General features: G+C 39.3%; 1 protein-coding gene across 7 annotated transcripts; it reads left to right on the top strand.

Moving 5' to 3' along the window:
- Positions 1–4,335: 4,335 nt before the first annotated feature.
- LOC113530958 (ubiquitin-conjugating enzyme E2 T) lies at positions 4,336–15,494 on the top strand. 7 transcript variants are annotated; one of them, XM_053240632.1, is made up of 9 exons: positions 4,337–4,474; positions 7,299–7,491; positions 8,317–9,999; positions 10,364–10,496; positions 13,194–13,263; positions 13,351–13,480; positions 14,020–14,118; positions 14,196–14,279; positions 15,268–15,494. In XM_053240632.1, the coding sequence occupies exons 4-9, from the start codon at positions 10,394–10,396 to the stop codon at positions 15,382–15,384; spliced, it is 603 nt and encodes a 200-aa protein (XP_053096607.1). In that variant the 5' UTR covers positions 4,337–4,474; positions 7,299–7,491; positions 8,317–9,999; positions 10,364–10,393; the 3' UTR covers positions 15,385–15,494. The 7 variants fall into 7 exon arrangements, with proteins under 7 accessions (XP_026777188.2, XP_053096607.1, XP_053096606.1 ...); XM_053240629.1 differs by adding an exon at positions 10,821–10,950 and having other exon boundaries at positions 4,338–4,474; positions 8,317–10,496; XM_034311984.2 differs by adding an exon at positions 10,821–10,950 and having other exon boundaries at positions 4,339–4,474; positions 8,317–10,496; positions 13,375–13,480.
- The last annotated feature ends 37 nt before the right edge of the window (positions 15,495–15,531 follow it).

Below are 15,531 nucleotides of genomic sequence, written 5' to 3'. Positions count from 1 at the left end.
ATGAAATTGTAATGTGTGCCTGGCATGTAAGCACTTTTATCATGCTTTTAATTCAATATGTTGAGTTGTCAAATGAATACAATCATGCCATTGTTTTTGTTAATTTGATGTGCACTCCTGTAAAGAAAAATTGCCCACTGTTTAAAGGATAAATTGACAAAGCATTCACTACTATGCTTATAGGTATACTTTAAGTAAGTGAATTAATTAATATTAATTATGTCTTTCGTAGTCACCTCCAGTAGCATTCAATTGCGTTTGGAGTTTACTGTATATGAGGCACACTTCTGTTTCTGTATGGGCAAATCTAGCACAACTCTCTGAGTAGTACTTGCAGTACATCCTCAAATGCATTGTCTACCATCAGCTGTCTCTTTATCTCACCTAGAATAACTTCCAAGGTCCTACAGAAACTACCGTTGTGGCATCACTGCAAAGCTTTATGCCACTAGATCAGCCACACTGTCATCAGTCCTCATCCACCTCGACCTTTCAGCAGCTTTTGACACAGTCAACCACAAGAATCTCTTGTCCATCTTCATGAGTCTTTGAATTTGTGACACAGCATGGCAATGGTTTGCTTCCTACCTGGAGGGACAGTCATATCACGTGACATGAAGGAAATCCACATCTGCTACATGCAGACTCTGTACTGGTGTCCTGGAAGGCTCAGTGCTTGGTCCTCTTCTATAGCCGCTCTCCTGGTGAGGTGAGGTGAGCTATGCTGATGACACTCAACTCATCCTCTCCTTTCCTCCCACAGACACTCATGAATTCAGATGCATGACTTATTTTTAACTTCCCCAAGTTGTCACACCAAATTGCTTTGAAACACTGATGCTTGCCTACAATGCCAAAAATGGGCCAGTGCCCAGCTACCTTAAAGTACCTATATAAATAAAACTGAATTGAAGTGAATATCACTTTTGACAATGGACATTGTCACGAAGCAGCTTTACAGAAATCCAGATATAAAATTTAAATTGGTCCCTAATGAGCAAGCCAGAAGCAATGCCAGCAAGGAAAAACATCCTGAGGTGAGGAAGGAACATTGAAAGCAAAAAGGGAACCCATCCTCATCTGGGTGACAGCACATAGTATGATTTTATTAATCATTTCACTTCTGTAACTGTATACTATAAAGTCAAGCAGTATTAAGTGTGTTAAAGGAACTTGAGTATGAACATTGTTAGAGTTTTAACTTTAAGTTTCTTGTATCAGACTTGGTTATCAACTGTTCAGTGGTGGAGATTTGAGTGTACACTGTTCTTAGCAGTTGATGTATTTAGGCTATCCAATAAAGAACATCCACAGCCATCATTAGGGTGTCTTTGTGGTACCATCCACAGTTCTCATGGTGATCTTTAAGCAATCTATTGGGGCCATCTTCGATGTTCCAAGCAGAAGAGGGGCATCAGGATGGTTCAGGCAGGTCCAGAGGGCAGAAGGAGTCAGGATTACTGGTATCTCAGGAGAAAGGTGTAGCTTGACAGAGAGACGGGGGGCAGGGGAGATAACAGATTATTAGGTATGTCCTTGTACTGTTATGGTTTAAGAAGATGTACAATGTGTGCAGAGTGCAAGCAAGGACTCTGGCAAGACTAGCTATGGTAGCATAACTAAAAGTGAGAGCCAGAAGTTAACACAGACATGAGGGCACCCTGGGACATACAATGGCCAGCAACTCCACCGTCATCAAATCTGAGTGACCATGTGAGAGTGGGGAAAGGATGGGGGTTGGGAGTTTGGCGACAGCATCCAAACATCCCAGTTTACCAAAACACTCTATGCCCATGAACCCTCCAGATCTGTGCCTTTAACAAGAAAAAAATCTATTAACAAAAGGCTTGACTTAGACTGGGACTGTTTCTGAGTCCCAGACACTAATTGGAAGGCTGTTCAGTAAATGGGGGCTTTGTAAGAGAAAGCTCTGCCCCCTGCTGTAGCCTTCATTATTCAAGGTACCAACAAGGATCCTGCACCTTTTGATCAAAGCAGGTGTGGTGGATCATAAAAGACCAAAATTTGCTTTGTGGCGTGAGACCATTCAGTGCTTTATAAGTAAACAGTAGTATTTTATAATCAGTGTGAAATTGTATTGTGAATTGGAGCCAATGTAGTGTGGATAAGAGGGGTGATTTGGTCATATTTTCTGGCTCTAGGAAGGACTCTGGCTGCTGCATTCTTGACTAATTTTAATTGTTTATGCACCCACTGGAGTATCTGGACAGCAAGGCATTACAATATTCCAACCTAGAGGTAACAAAAGCATGAATTAGTTTTTCTGCATCGTGTAGTGTCATATTTCTGAGACAACAGAATGCTATTCTAGTAATATTATCTACATGTGCTTCAAATGAGAGACTGGAGTCAATAATCACACCATGGTCTTTTACTGCTGCACATGATGCAACTGAAGGGCCATCCAAAGTTACTATGTAATCAGAAAGCTTGCTTCTAGCTGCCTGTGGTCCTAGTAGAAGTACTTCTGTGTTGTCGGAATTAAGTACTGAGCGTTCAGTGCCTAGTTTTCTTTACACATTCCTCAACTTTATTAAGCCATCACTTGCACCCACCATCTTTCAGGGTACAAAGAAGGCATATATTAAGGCCCTTCTCTGTTCTGGCACCGAGGTGATGGAATAAACTTCCCATAGACGTCCAAACAGCTGAGTCACTAGCTGTTTTCAAGTGGCAAATAAACACCTACCTCTTCATTAAGTGCTTAAATTAGCACTTTTTTTTAAATCCTCTCTTATGTTTTTATACTATACTAATCTCCCCAAAAGGGTTTTTAGACTTATGGTACACTTAGTCCCTGAGCTAGCAAACTAGTTTGAGGATGTATTTATTGTTGGAGACTTCAAAGCACTTCTGTAAGTCACTCTGGATAAGAGCATCCATTAAAATATCCATAAATGTAAATGTACAGAAAAAAGTCAGAGGCACACTTCTGTTTCTGTCTGAACAAATCCTGTACAACTGTCTGAGTAGCACTTATGAGATCTAAATATTGATGTGTGCACTATCGATGTTAATTCACTGGTGAAGTTGGAATTTTACTATTAATAATAGTTTATTTTCCCTCTTATTAACAGCATTATTCTGAATCTGTATTATGTTTTTACATTTTGATTTCTAGTTTCACCTCAAGTTCTACTTGCTGATCATCTGCACACACATTTAGCTCACGATTTAGTCTTTATTATATTTTTGAGGTTGCAGTGATCCCGCATGTGATGCAATGTTTTCCTTTGATCACATCCTCGAGGTTTTAGCTTCTGATTTCTTGGAGCCATAGAAGAAACCAGTCTGAGCCAGGTTTATCATGCACCTGCAATCCAGTCACCTCATATAACCTTTTCTTACACTACTCTTACCTCTACTCCTGCTTTGTTAGATTGATGTAATCATTTACCAGTAATAGGTACCATAACCATACACTGCTAGAATTCTGCAGTATATGAAGTAATGTATCTGTCTGTGTGAATACACATTATCTGTATGAGTTTGTGCTGTTGTATTATTTAATGGCCCATTTAGTACTTTTACAATGTAGTTTTATTGTTGTGTCTTTGTATTTGAAATGTTTGTTTTCAAATTTGTCTGTGGTGAAATTTGTTGAATGCCATGGAAAGAAAATGAAAATGTCAGAGAATATTGCCTGAGATACAAAAAGGTAGCCCAATCACCTCATTTACATTATATTTTCTAATTATACCTGAGACTTGCTTTGGTGAATCAAATAATCATTATTAATATTACATTTTCAATGTGAAAGAAGCAAAGTGTCTTTTTCTGAGATCTCAGGTCTTCATTGACATTCAGCAAATTTTGATGTATGCATCTTATTAAAACATTAAAATATCAGATGTAAATTAACTCTTAAGGGGACCTTTGTTCCTTTATTTATCTAAAACAACCCATCATATTTTTGACATTTTCAAGCAGAGAAAAGAGTTATTATAAAAGAAAAAACCTAGGTTGCTATTACTTAAGAAAGAAACCTGTTTCATTTTGCTTAACAATATTTTTTTTCTCATTTCTGATCAGATTAATAGTCATGTAATACAAGGCACCTTTTGTGTTTGTTATGCTTTAAAGTCCACTCACAGACATTACAGCACACTTGGTGAACTTGACTTGCCATATTACCATAAGCATCTGACTCCTTAGCTGAAGCAGCATTTGAACAGAAATGTAATTAAAAATGATCAGCGACAGTATACATGACTAACAACAATAATCACACTCAGATTCGAACATATACTTTTTTTAATCGAGATAGCATAAATAAATATATACATACACTCCTATAATAGCACTACTAATAATAAGTGTAGTACGGTATGTACAAGCTCCGCCTCCTCGGTGACGCACAACGGAGGACTTTGTGCACAGCTGTGTGTTTATTGTGGCAGTGACTGAAGTCTGAACAGCGCCGAAGAGTGCGAAGGCCTTCAGAAAGAAAAAAGTGAGTGCTGTTGTGCACTTTTCGTGTGTGTTATATAATTCTTATGTTATATATCGTTGAAAGCAAATCGAAATGATGTCAATCTTGTCTATGTCCAGGCCTATGGCGTGCTTTACTGAAATCAAGCTGTCCGCTCCAAAATATCGAGTGCGCGAATATTACGTACTGTGCGGTAGTATTACAAACTGTAAAGAAGCTACTACTACTAAAAGTTGAACTTCTTACACATAATATGTCTCCATTCAATATACAGGTGTGCACAGAAGGTCTTGCCTTGCCCCTCCAGGGTTGGGGGTTCACTTCCTGCTAATTGATTGGCATCTCTAAATTGTCCGTAGTGTGTGAAGGGGTGTGTGTGATTCTGCTCTGTGAGTTTGTGAGACTCGTTACAGAGCTGTTGTTGCTCCTAGAAACTTCCATTTCACAATAATAGTGCTTACAGTTGACTGTTGTACATCTGACAGAGTACTGGCAAAGGTGGCATCCTATGACAGGGCAACATTTAAAGTAACTGAGCTCTTAAGTACAACCCATTCTACTGCCGATGTTTGCCTTTAGAGATTGCATGTCTCTGTGCTTGATTTTATACTCCTGTTAACAATGGGTGTGTCTGAAACACCTGAGCTTAATAATTAGGAGGGGTGTCCACATATTTTTGGCCATTTAGTGTACCTCTGGGCCCAAACATGAAAACAAGCAAAATTTTTCTTCCATTTCAATTTATTAATCCCTCTTAAGTGTCCACACGCATTTTGTCTTTAAGTGAATGGTGAAAACTGTGTTTGGTCTTTTAGGCCATGTTTACATTTCTGTCTACATATCTGAAAAAGAATCCTTTGAGTAACTGCAGTGTGCTTCAGTAATTCAGCAAAAATTCAGCATGCACACCATGGTTTCCAGAAAACCATGACATTGCAGATAAAAGTCCATCAGCTGTGCAAGCAAAGTGCTTCTGATATTTACACATTCACTGTTCTGAGGAGCAGAGTTTACATAAACAAAGGTGTATCTCAGTTACGTGCAATTCTGATCTAACCCTAGCCATTTTTTTTGCACCATCTGGGCTTGAGCGAGGATGAGTATTAAGTCCAGTGGTACTATCAGACCGTTTGATTTAACCTCAATATGTCACGCTGAAATTTATGTTTTGATCACTGCATTGAATGAAATTCAAGCCCAATATTGCACACATAAATATATTAATTAATTAGTAGCATCATCCCTAGTAATTCAGTCCACAAAAATAGTTTTTTTGCACATTTTGCACATTGGTTTTCATCAAATTTGAGACATTTCAAATCCTGAATTTTCATTAATTTATCCATTCATCTTCAGTAACTGCTTTATCCTGGTCATGGTCACGGTGAATCCAGAGCCAGTAACACTGGGCACCAGGGAGGAATGCACCATGTTTTGAACACTAGGACACCATGCACACACACAGACACACCTAAGGGCAATTTTGGGAGGTGGGAGGAAACTGGAGAACCTGGAGGAAACCCATTCAGAGACAGAGAGAACATGCACAGAAATTCCACACAGACAGTAAGCTGAGCTCAGAATCAAATCAGGGACAAGTGCTTGTGTTAAGGTTGTAGTCTAGATGCTATTTAAAAATCCCTAGTTCACATGCTTCTACTAGAGAAAATCTGGCCATCTCAGCAGTTTAAACTATGTGCAGGTCATTTTAATAACTGATTCAGTCACCCAGAAAATCTTAAGTACCATGTATAGCCCATCTCTGAATATGAGGAATTTTTCCATTGTAAATATTGACATATCTTTATGTTGCTGACTAAAGTCACCATCTCTAAATATGGCATTTAGAGTATTAGTAACTTTGTAACTGCTGAAGGAAATAAAGTGTGCATGCTCCCCACCAAAGCTCCTGATTTAACATTGCATGTTCACTTGTATAAATTTTTGTTTTCCTACCAGTTAACACTCAAAATAAAAAATAAAAAATTTCTGTTACTCAATTTTTTTAAAAAAACATACAAATAAATATCTGATAGAATTAATATCATTGTTGAATTAAAGAAACTGTGTGGAACTGATTTACTTGATAGAAGATCAAAACCACCCAGAAAATCTGACCGAATTAAATCCCCTCAGTCGATTACAAACTTAGTTATGGATAGTTTATAAATAAGCTATCAGGAAATTCTGCAGCTTGAGCATTAAAACTACATTCCCTGACCATACAGTTTGCAGAATGCTATCCAGAAAACTGGGCCAACAGCTGGGGCGACCCACTCAGTCCCTCTCCGGGTGGCTGATTACCAAGTTCCTGTTGAGGCATAACCAGATCCTGGAGGAAAATGCAGTGACACTGTGTGAGATCCAGCCTGATGAGACAGTGTTGGAGCTGGGTCATGGTCCAGGCCTGGGTTTGGAGGTAGCTGTCCAGCTCCTCACAGGGCCAGGAGGAAAGCTGTTCGGGGTGGATTACTCCAACTACATGCACCACATGGCCACAGAGAGGATGCAGGCGCACATAGCCAGTGAGAAAGTGACTCTGTACTGCAGTGATGTAGCAGCAATGCCATTAGAAGACAGCAGTGTGGATAAAGTGTTTCACTGCAATTGCTACTACTTCTGGCCTGATCTGAGGGCAGGAGCTTCGGAGATACACCGAGTGATGAAACCAGGTTGTTAAGGATGTACTGGAATAAAGATGAAGTCTTTAATTTGTTTCTTAGTTCTACATTTTTGTGAACTTCCTGAGAGGTTGTGTAATGTATTTTAGAAAATCTCTACATTTTAGCTGGTGTTTTTGCCATGTTATTGTATAATAACATTTCTCATTGTTTAACTCCATCAGGTGGGCTCATGGTGACGACCCTCAGACTGGATCGTATTGTTAGATTTGCATCTAAGAAAGTGTTTCCTGGAGAGAACTGGCGACCTGAAGCCTACATGGAGGCGCTGCAGTCCTGTGGTTTTGCAGATGTCCGAATGGAGAACAGAACAGACAAGCTTATCCCATTTCAAGCAATTTATGCCACTGCTGCAAAGTAAAGCCAGAACAGATCTATCTGTCTGTCTATCTGTGTCTTTCACTCACACACTTGCTCCTCCCCTCATCCATTCCCTCCCTTACTTACACCCTCCAATTACACACCCATTTATCACTTATACACTCACTCCTTCACTTACACACTAACTCTCTCACTCACAAACTCCCTCTATCACTTATACACTCACTTTTTCACTCACAAACTCCCTCCATCACTTATACACTCACTTTTTCACTCACAAACTCCCTCCATCACTTATACACTCACTTTTTCACTCACAAACTCCCTCTATCACTTATACACTCACTTTTTCACTCACAAACTCCCTCCATCACTTATACACTCACTTTTTCACTCACAAACTCCCTCCATCACTTATACACTCACTTTTTCACTCACAAACTCCCTCCATCACTTATACACTCACAAACTCCCTCCATCACTTATACACTCACTTTTTCACTTACACAATCCCTCAAACTCCTCTTACACTCTCCCTCACACTCCGTTTACACACTCCATTCCTCACTTATACACTTCTTCCCTCAGTCACACTCTGCTCACACACTCCCTCCCTCCTTAAATCACCTTTGTTTTCACTCGAGAATTTTGCTACTTCCCCCCTTCTGTGTGACCACGCTGCATGCTAATGGCAGTGAATGACAAATGCTACAGGACAATGGTGATAAATCATGATCAAATGATAACCAATTTTCTAATTGCATCAGCTCGATATTTTCTTCATCTGAATTTATAGTAAATCCATTTTATCAATTCATTTTCATTATTGTCACCTAACATACCTCACTTCCCTCACTCCAGAGGTGCATGAAAGGTGTGATGGAATGGTGACCCGCCTGCTTTTCGCCTAGTGTTACCGGGGATAGGCTCTGGATCCACAACCACCCTGACCAGGATAAAACAGTTATGGAAAATAAATGAATCTTGAAGATACAGTATATGTATATTTCTGCTAATTATTTTTATCATTTAGTAAAAAAAAATATATAGTTGTACAATGTTTGCACCAGATGAAAACATATCTTTAAGTGGATGTGAAAATGTTGGGCACTGAACAACAACTGATGTGCTTGGGTGTTTGTGCTTCATCCTTGTGGTAGTGCTGTGTGAGAGAACATCAGTGCTTCATTTTGAACACCCAAACATTGACCATAGGTTGATTGATGGGCCCCTCTCTCTGAACAACTGGTTAAACAGAAAGCAGGTTGGATAGATACGTAGCAACAGTTTTATTTTGGTAATTGAATTACAAAAATTAATTAACCTGGATTGTCATAGTCAGTGCTTTGTTTGCTTCATGAATGATTGACAAATTATCCTCATATTACTGGACCTTAGTGCCACTTTTGACACTGTGGACCACAATCTGCTTATTGGTTGTCTAGAACAGTGGGTGGTTTAACAGAGAGTGGCTCTTAAATGGTTTACCTCCTACAGCATAGGATATCCTCTGTGAATGTCAGTGATTTGGAGTTCCACAAGGTTCCATCCTTCATCTAATGAGGGAACTTCAGCCAGAAGCATAATATTTACTTTAATTGCTATGCAGAAAACATACAGCTTTATGTCTTCCCCTGAAACCACGTGAAAGCTGCTCCTTAATGTCTCTCATTAATTGCCTTATAAGGATATTAAGTGTTGGATGGCATCCAGTTTCCTGGCAAGTCAGAAGATAGTATATTATTTGATCCTCCCAGTCACACTAACAGTCTTTTTAAGAATCTTGATCAATATCTGTTAAATTTTATGTCAAAATCCTTTGTGTTTGATTTGATTCAGACCCAAACATAGTCTGATACATTTGTTGTTGTTTTTTGTGTTGCTGTGTGTTTGTGTTAATTTACCGTTTTATGTATTCAAATTCTTATTTGATTTCTTGTACCATTTTACTCAATGTTCAGCACTTTGGTCTACACAGGTTGTTTTAAATGTGCTTTTTAAATAAATCGTACTTATTATTAGATGTCACATTGGATGGCACAAATATTTAAAAAGAAAGCTCCTGCTTGGTAAGCGAAAGAGACTAATGTTGTCATCCCTGTATTATGTAATGTTTCATGGAAGCAGTTTGATATTTTCCTGATGGTACAGCTGAAGTAGTAAAACATGTGACACACTAATATAGAAACTTTATAGTTTAATGAATCCTGCTAAGTTTGCACTGTTTAGTTAGTTGGTTAGTTTAGTTAGTTAATGCTAAAGTAAGTGGTTTACATGTAAGCTACTGATTTAGTCAAGTCAAGTGGATTTTTTTGTCATTTCTTTGTGTAGCTTGTATACAGTGGAACAAAATGTTGTTTCGCAAGGACCATGGTCCAACACATAACACAGTGACACAGTACACAGAACTACATAAAGTGTTAGGGTCGGAATCTGTGCAGTTGCCCTAGCAAACGGTGAGACAGCTGGTCAGGACACTCTCTATGGTCCCTCTGTAGACGGTGGTGAGGATGTTGAACTCCCAGCTTCTCTAACTTCACAATGGTAATAAACCAGAATTTCTGACTTGATAATATCTATTGAACTCCCATAATCTCTGGCTTCACGATGTGAATAAACTCCCAAAACCTCTGATTCAACAGTGATAGACTCCCAGAAAATCTGACTTCATAATGCATGTTGAAGTCCCAGATTGTCTGACTTCACTATACTGATAAACTCCCAGAATCTCTTGCTTCATAATCCCCTTTAAACTCCCATAATCCCTGGCTTCACAACACTCGTAAACCCCCAGATTCTCTGACTTCAAAATGCTGATAAACTCCCAGAATCTCTTGCTTCGTAATCCCTTTTAAACTATTGAATTTATATATTTCTCAGTACTTTTTCCACCCCTGCCTGAATTTAGAATGCGCGGCGATAATGTACTTCAATACCCATGAAGCTTTGCACTGGACGCGGGAACGCGCGTGCGTATGACGTATTAAATTTCAGCCGGGAGAATCAAAGCAGCGTACAGCAAAACAGTGTCCGGAAACCTGGTACGTTATAATGGGTTTATTCGTAGTTTGTGCAGTAACCGATTAAAACAGTATGCTCTAAATAACTAATGTATTTAGAAGAAAGAAGTAGAAGCCATTTGAGCTAGTTATTGAGCACAATGGCTGTCACGAATGTTACTAGCTTGCTAAGTTTAGTGACGATAATGTAATATTAATACTTCAGTATCGTAGTGAACTTCCTAGCTAACTATCTCGATAAATACAGTCGTCTGTATAGCTAACTATCTCGATAAATACAGTCGTCTGTTGTTAGAAATGTATTATTTTGTATTATCTCGCATCTGTTGGGATTATAACTCACAGACAGAGGCGGAGGAAGGCAGCATGCAGAGAAATAGTCGTCTGAAGCGCGAGCTGCAGATGCTCAGTACCGAGCCTCCGCCTGGAGTTTCCTGCTGGCAGCTGCACGAGAGCGTGGAGGAGCTGCAGGCCCGTCAGTACTCAGCACATCTCCCATTTACTTCATTGTAGTGTCTGTAGTTCATCTGTTGCTGTGCAGCTTGTCTGTAGTTCATCTGTTGCTTGCTGTGCAGCTTGTCTGTAGTTCATCTGTTGCAGTGCAGCTTGTCTGTAGTCCATCTGTTGCTTGCTCTGCAGCTTGTCTGTACTCTGTCTGTTGCTTGCTGTGCAGCTTGTCTCTACTCCGTCCGTTGTAGTTCAGCTGTTGCTTGCTGTGCAACTTGTATGTAGTCCATCTGTTGCAGTGCAGCTTATCTGTAGTCCATCTGTTGCAGTGCAGCTTGTCTGTAGTTCATCTGTTGCTTGCTCTGCAGCTTGTCTCTACTCCGTCTGTTGCTTGCTGTGCAGCTTGTCTCTACTCCGTCTGTTGCATGCTGTGCAGCCTGTCTCTACTCCGTCTGTTGCTTGCTGTGCAGCCTGTCTGTAGTCCGTCTGTTGCTTGCTGTGCAGCCTGTCTGTAGTCCGTCTGTTGCTTGCTGTGCAGCCTGCCTGTAGTCCGTCTGTTGCTTGCTGTGCAGCCTGTCTGTAGTCCGTCTGTTGCTTGCTGTGCAGCCTGTCTGTAGTGCAGCTGTTGCTTGCTGTGCAGCCTGTCTGTAGTGCAGCTGTTGCTTGCTGTGCAGCTTGTCTGTAGTGCAGCTGTTGCTTGCTGTGCAGCCTGTCTGTAGTGCAGCTGTTGCTTGCTGTGCAGCCTGTCTGTACTGCAGCTGTTGCTTGCTGTGCAGCGTTGTCATTCATGCAATATCTGGCTATTTCTTACTTGTCATTCATGCAACTGAAACGAACGAACGAACAGCCCCACCCTAATTATATATTAGCCCTAATTATAATCTGGGTCTGATTGTAGGTGTAAAGTTAGAGACTATAACCCATCATCTTCTTTGTATAATGTTTGTTAATTGCTCTCGACCCTTCATCTGCAGTCAGTGTCTAACACTGCACCACTGTTTTCTGTTGGTGTTCTGTTTCTCAACGCAGCAGAGGAAATGAGGTGTTAACCGCAGTGCTGCTGCTACTATGCCAGTGACAGTGGTGTGAGATGATATCTAGTTAGTGGTAGCACTATGGTGGGTAGAAGGTAGAGTCAGCGATTGTATACAGACATTTGGTAGGTTTGCCTGACAAGATGACTACTTTCAGTATTAGTGTCATAACTAGTGTTATGGTTGGTATAGAGACAGAAAAGCAATCACACTGGGGGAAAAACTTTAAATCCAATACACAGACAGTATTGCTTTTTATTTCTGACATGAGGACAATATGCCCCACTGAAAAGCAAAACCATCACTGTCTTGCTGTAATGTTTTAAAAACACTAAGCAGAATATTGCTGTTTTAGAATTAAATGCTGACTTTGCATCAGAAGTGAGTGCAATTGCCCACTGCGTTGGATTTCACTTTTTACTAAGTTGCAGTTGTGCCACACTGATATACAATCACCGTCCAATCACAGCGCAAAGCCAGCACTGGTGGGTGTGGTTATAATTAGAGAAGATCCTAAAAGTGCCACCTTCCAGGATGCATTGCTGTCCATCCATATAAAGTAACACCCTGTATAGGTTTTTAATGTCTCATTATTTCTTGATTTCTACAACACTGAACCATTAATCAGGCTTTTCAGAATTACTATTAAACTGTGATATGTTTGAATTTGACTAAAAATACGTATAGGTCACAGGAGGACTTAGGAGTTATGTTCTCACACTTCAGTGTAGCTCATCCTCATCACAAATGAAGAGCAGTACCGTCTCAGTATTGCATTTGATGTTTTTCCCCTGGTGTGTTTCTCTCAGGCACAGAATCTTTTCCATAGGTGGGTGTAGGTTTAATGGGTGTAAGAGGATACTACACTGCAACTCTGATTGGTTACTGGAGTACACTGCAGTTGCTTTCTCAGTTGTATGTATGTATGTATATGCAGTGATGAAAATAACTTTTAGGTTAGGTGCAGATCAACATTCAGCATGTATCCAGAGCAGAAGAATAACACAAACAGGACAGATTAAACAGAATAGACCCACAGGAAATCCAAGAAACTGTAGCAAGAAGATTGCAATATTGCACAAATATTAATTGCTAATATTTGCAAGTATATTAGTTAAATCCAATGCAGATGTCCTGAATTGCAATCAAGGTCACTTTCACTTTTTATGATTGCTGTAACAATTCGACTGAGCAGCGGTGCTCTGGCTGATTTCACTAAATCCTCTCTGTTGTGCAGAAATTGTTGGAGGTGCCAACACTCCATATGATGGTGGGCTGTTTACACTGGAAATAAAGATCCCTGACAGGTAAGGCCTTTTAAATACAAGTGTGTTTGTGATCTTCAGTTTGTAGTCATAAAATTAAAGTCATATTTCAGTGTATTGAATGCTCAGTGTTATTTACCTTATTGTTCGAAGGTATCCATTTGAACCTCCCAAAATGCGCTTCCTGACACCAATCTACCATCCCAACATTGATAACGCAGGCCGTATTTGCCTTGATGTGCTGAAATTGCCACCCAAGGTAACTAATAAAAAAAAAGTCTCATTTTGAAAATCCTAGGAAGAATCATGACAATTTTGTTACAAATTGTTATCTCATGTTAGTCACTCTTTCCAGAGAGATTCTTACAAGCTACATTTGAGATTTTATGATGCACTTTCTAAAGTATTTTACTGTAAATTAATTGTTTAAAAGTGGTGTTGTGAAGATCCATGTGTCGATAATCAGTTATGTAATTTACTTTGAAAATTTATGTGCACAGTAGTATTAGACACACTTCAAATATTGACACTACCCCATGTTTTATTTAAGTTGGGAAAGGGTGAAGGGTAGCTCAGTGCGATGCCTGCTGAAATGACTTCTACACTAAAAATTCTGTCCAACAAGAGAAATGCAGGGAAAAGAGAAATAATAGAAGTATATTATTATAATATTAAAAAAAAAAAAAACAAGTAGAGGCAGTTATACAGAATAGAAAGAAAATATGATATTGGTACATGCTGAATTTGTGACCTGCAAATGCCTGATTGTGAAATGATGTAAAAATCTACTTTTCATAGGGAGCATGGAGGCCCTCACTGAACATCTCCACAGTGCTGAGCTCAGTACAGCTTCTCATGGCAGAACCGAACCCAGATGACCCATTAATGGCAGATATTGTGAGTCATTCTGACTTTTCCACTTCTAACCCACTGTTTTCCTTCCTTGTACGCTTTTTCAAATGTATTTCCTTCAGTCCTCAGAATTTAAATACAACAAAGCAGTATATTTGGAGAAGGCACAAAGATGGACGGTGAAATATGCAAAGCAAAAGAACAAGGTTAGTATTTATTTATTGTTTTTAACACACTTTTAGGTTTATATATTGGTATTAGGATGGGCAATGCAAATAAGGCCTGTTCTTTTGATCGCTCTGAGCAAAACCGATGCACGATTAACCTTCATTTTGATACATATCTTTCGTACTTCAACACATTAATGCTCATACCAGAGTGATTACGTTTCCTATAGAGATTCAGTGAGCCAAAACCTGAACACACAATTGAAATCAAACTATTTGGCTACACTATCAATTTACTACATTCAGGTTTTGGGCAAAAATGTGTTAATCCACCTAGAAATCTTGTAACATTTTTAAGTGGCATCATCATTACTAAATCTTTCCATTTATGACTGCTGGCTGTCCATCAAAGCACTACCAGAAATTTCCAAAGAGCCACTGAGACAGAGATTGAGGAAGGTGTGTAGTGATGCAGGGTTACATCAAACGGAGTGGACAAGCATATGTACTTTAAATCCACATGTCCATACTGCTTCTCCTTCATCTTGTATGATACGATGCATATCTACACTGATGAATTTTATACAGAAATGCTCTCCCTCCAGAGTGTTTAATTTTAGCGGCAAGAAACCCTATTTGTTGTCAAACATGAAATGCTAGTTGTGCCAGCCACTGACTTTGGCAACCAGTAGGAGGAACACCTACTGGCGAATTAATAGTACAGCAACTGCAGCAACTTGCAGCAATAAAATCGCTGCTTGTGTGAACGTAGCTTTAGGCGGTATTCTTACAAAAGCAGCTTTCCTTTCCAAATTCCTTATAATCCACCTAAACAGCATCTGTTAATGAAACGGTCTGATTCACAGTAAAGAATCGTATTAAATTATACATATAAATAGACATTATCCTTATAAAATCCTGCATCATTTGCCCCTAGAACATTGCTTGCTGAACAGTCAGTCTGCTCTAAGTGATCTTAATTTTGTTTATTACTGGTGAATAATTTACTCTCCTGTACTGTCTGTAGGGTCCTGTGGAAGCAGAACAGAACATTCTTGAAGACAGAAGCAATAAAACAGCACCAAAGAGAGAAGCACTTTCAGCACAAGAGAATGTGGAACCTGCAAAAAGAGTGTGCATGTAGTTGTGTTGAAGTGTACTAGTTGTCTTAAGATTACTATTTGTGTCCATGGATGTCTTACATGTGTGCATATTTTTAAGTTCAAAATGTTAATAAAATCTTGTAAAACATAATATTTACAGTGTGGTCCCATAAGAGAAATGAGAATGT

The sequence above is a fragment of the Pangasianodon hypophthalmus genome, chromosome 16 (assembly GCF_027358585.1).
Source record: "Pangasianodon hypophthalmus isolate fPanHyp1 chromosome 16, fPanHyp1.pri, whole genome shotgun sequence".
Taxonomy (NCBI): Eukaryota; Metazoa; Chordata; class Actinopteri; order Siluriformes; family Pangasiidae; genus Pangasianodon; species Pangasianodon hypophthalmus.
Note: the sequence above shows the minus strand (reverse complement) of the source record. Positions and strands in the feature narration are given on the sequence as shown.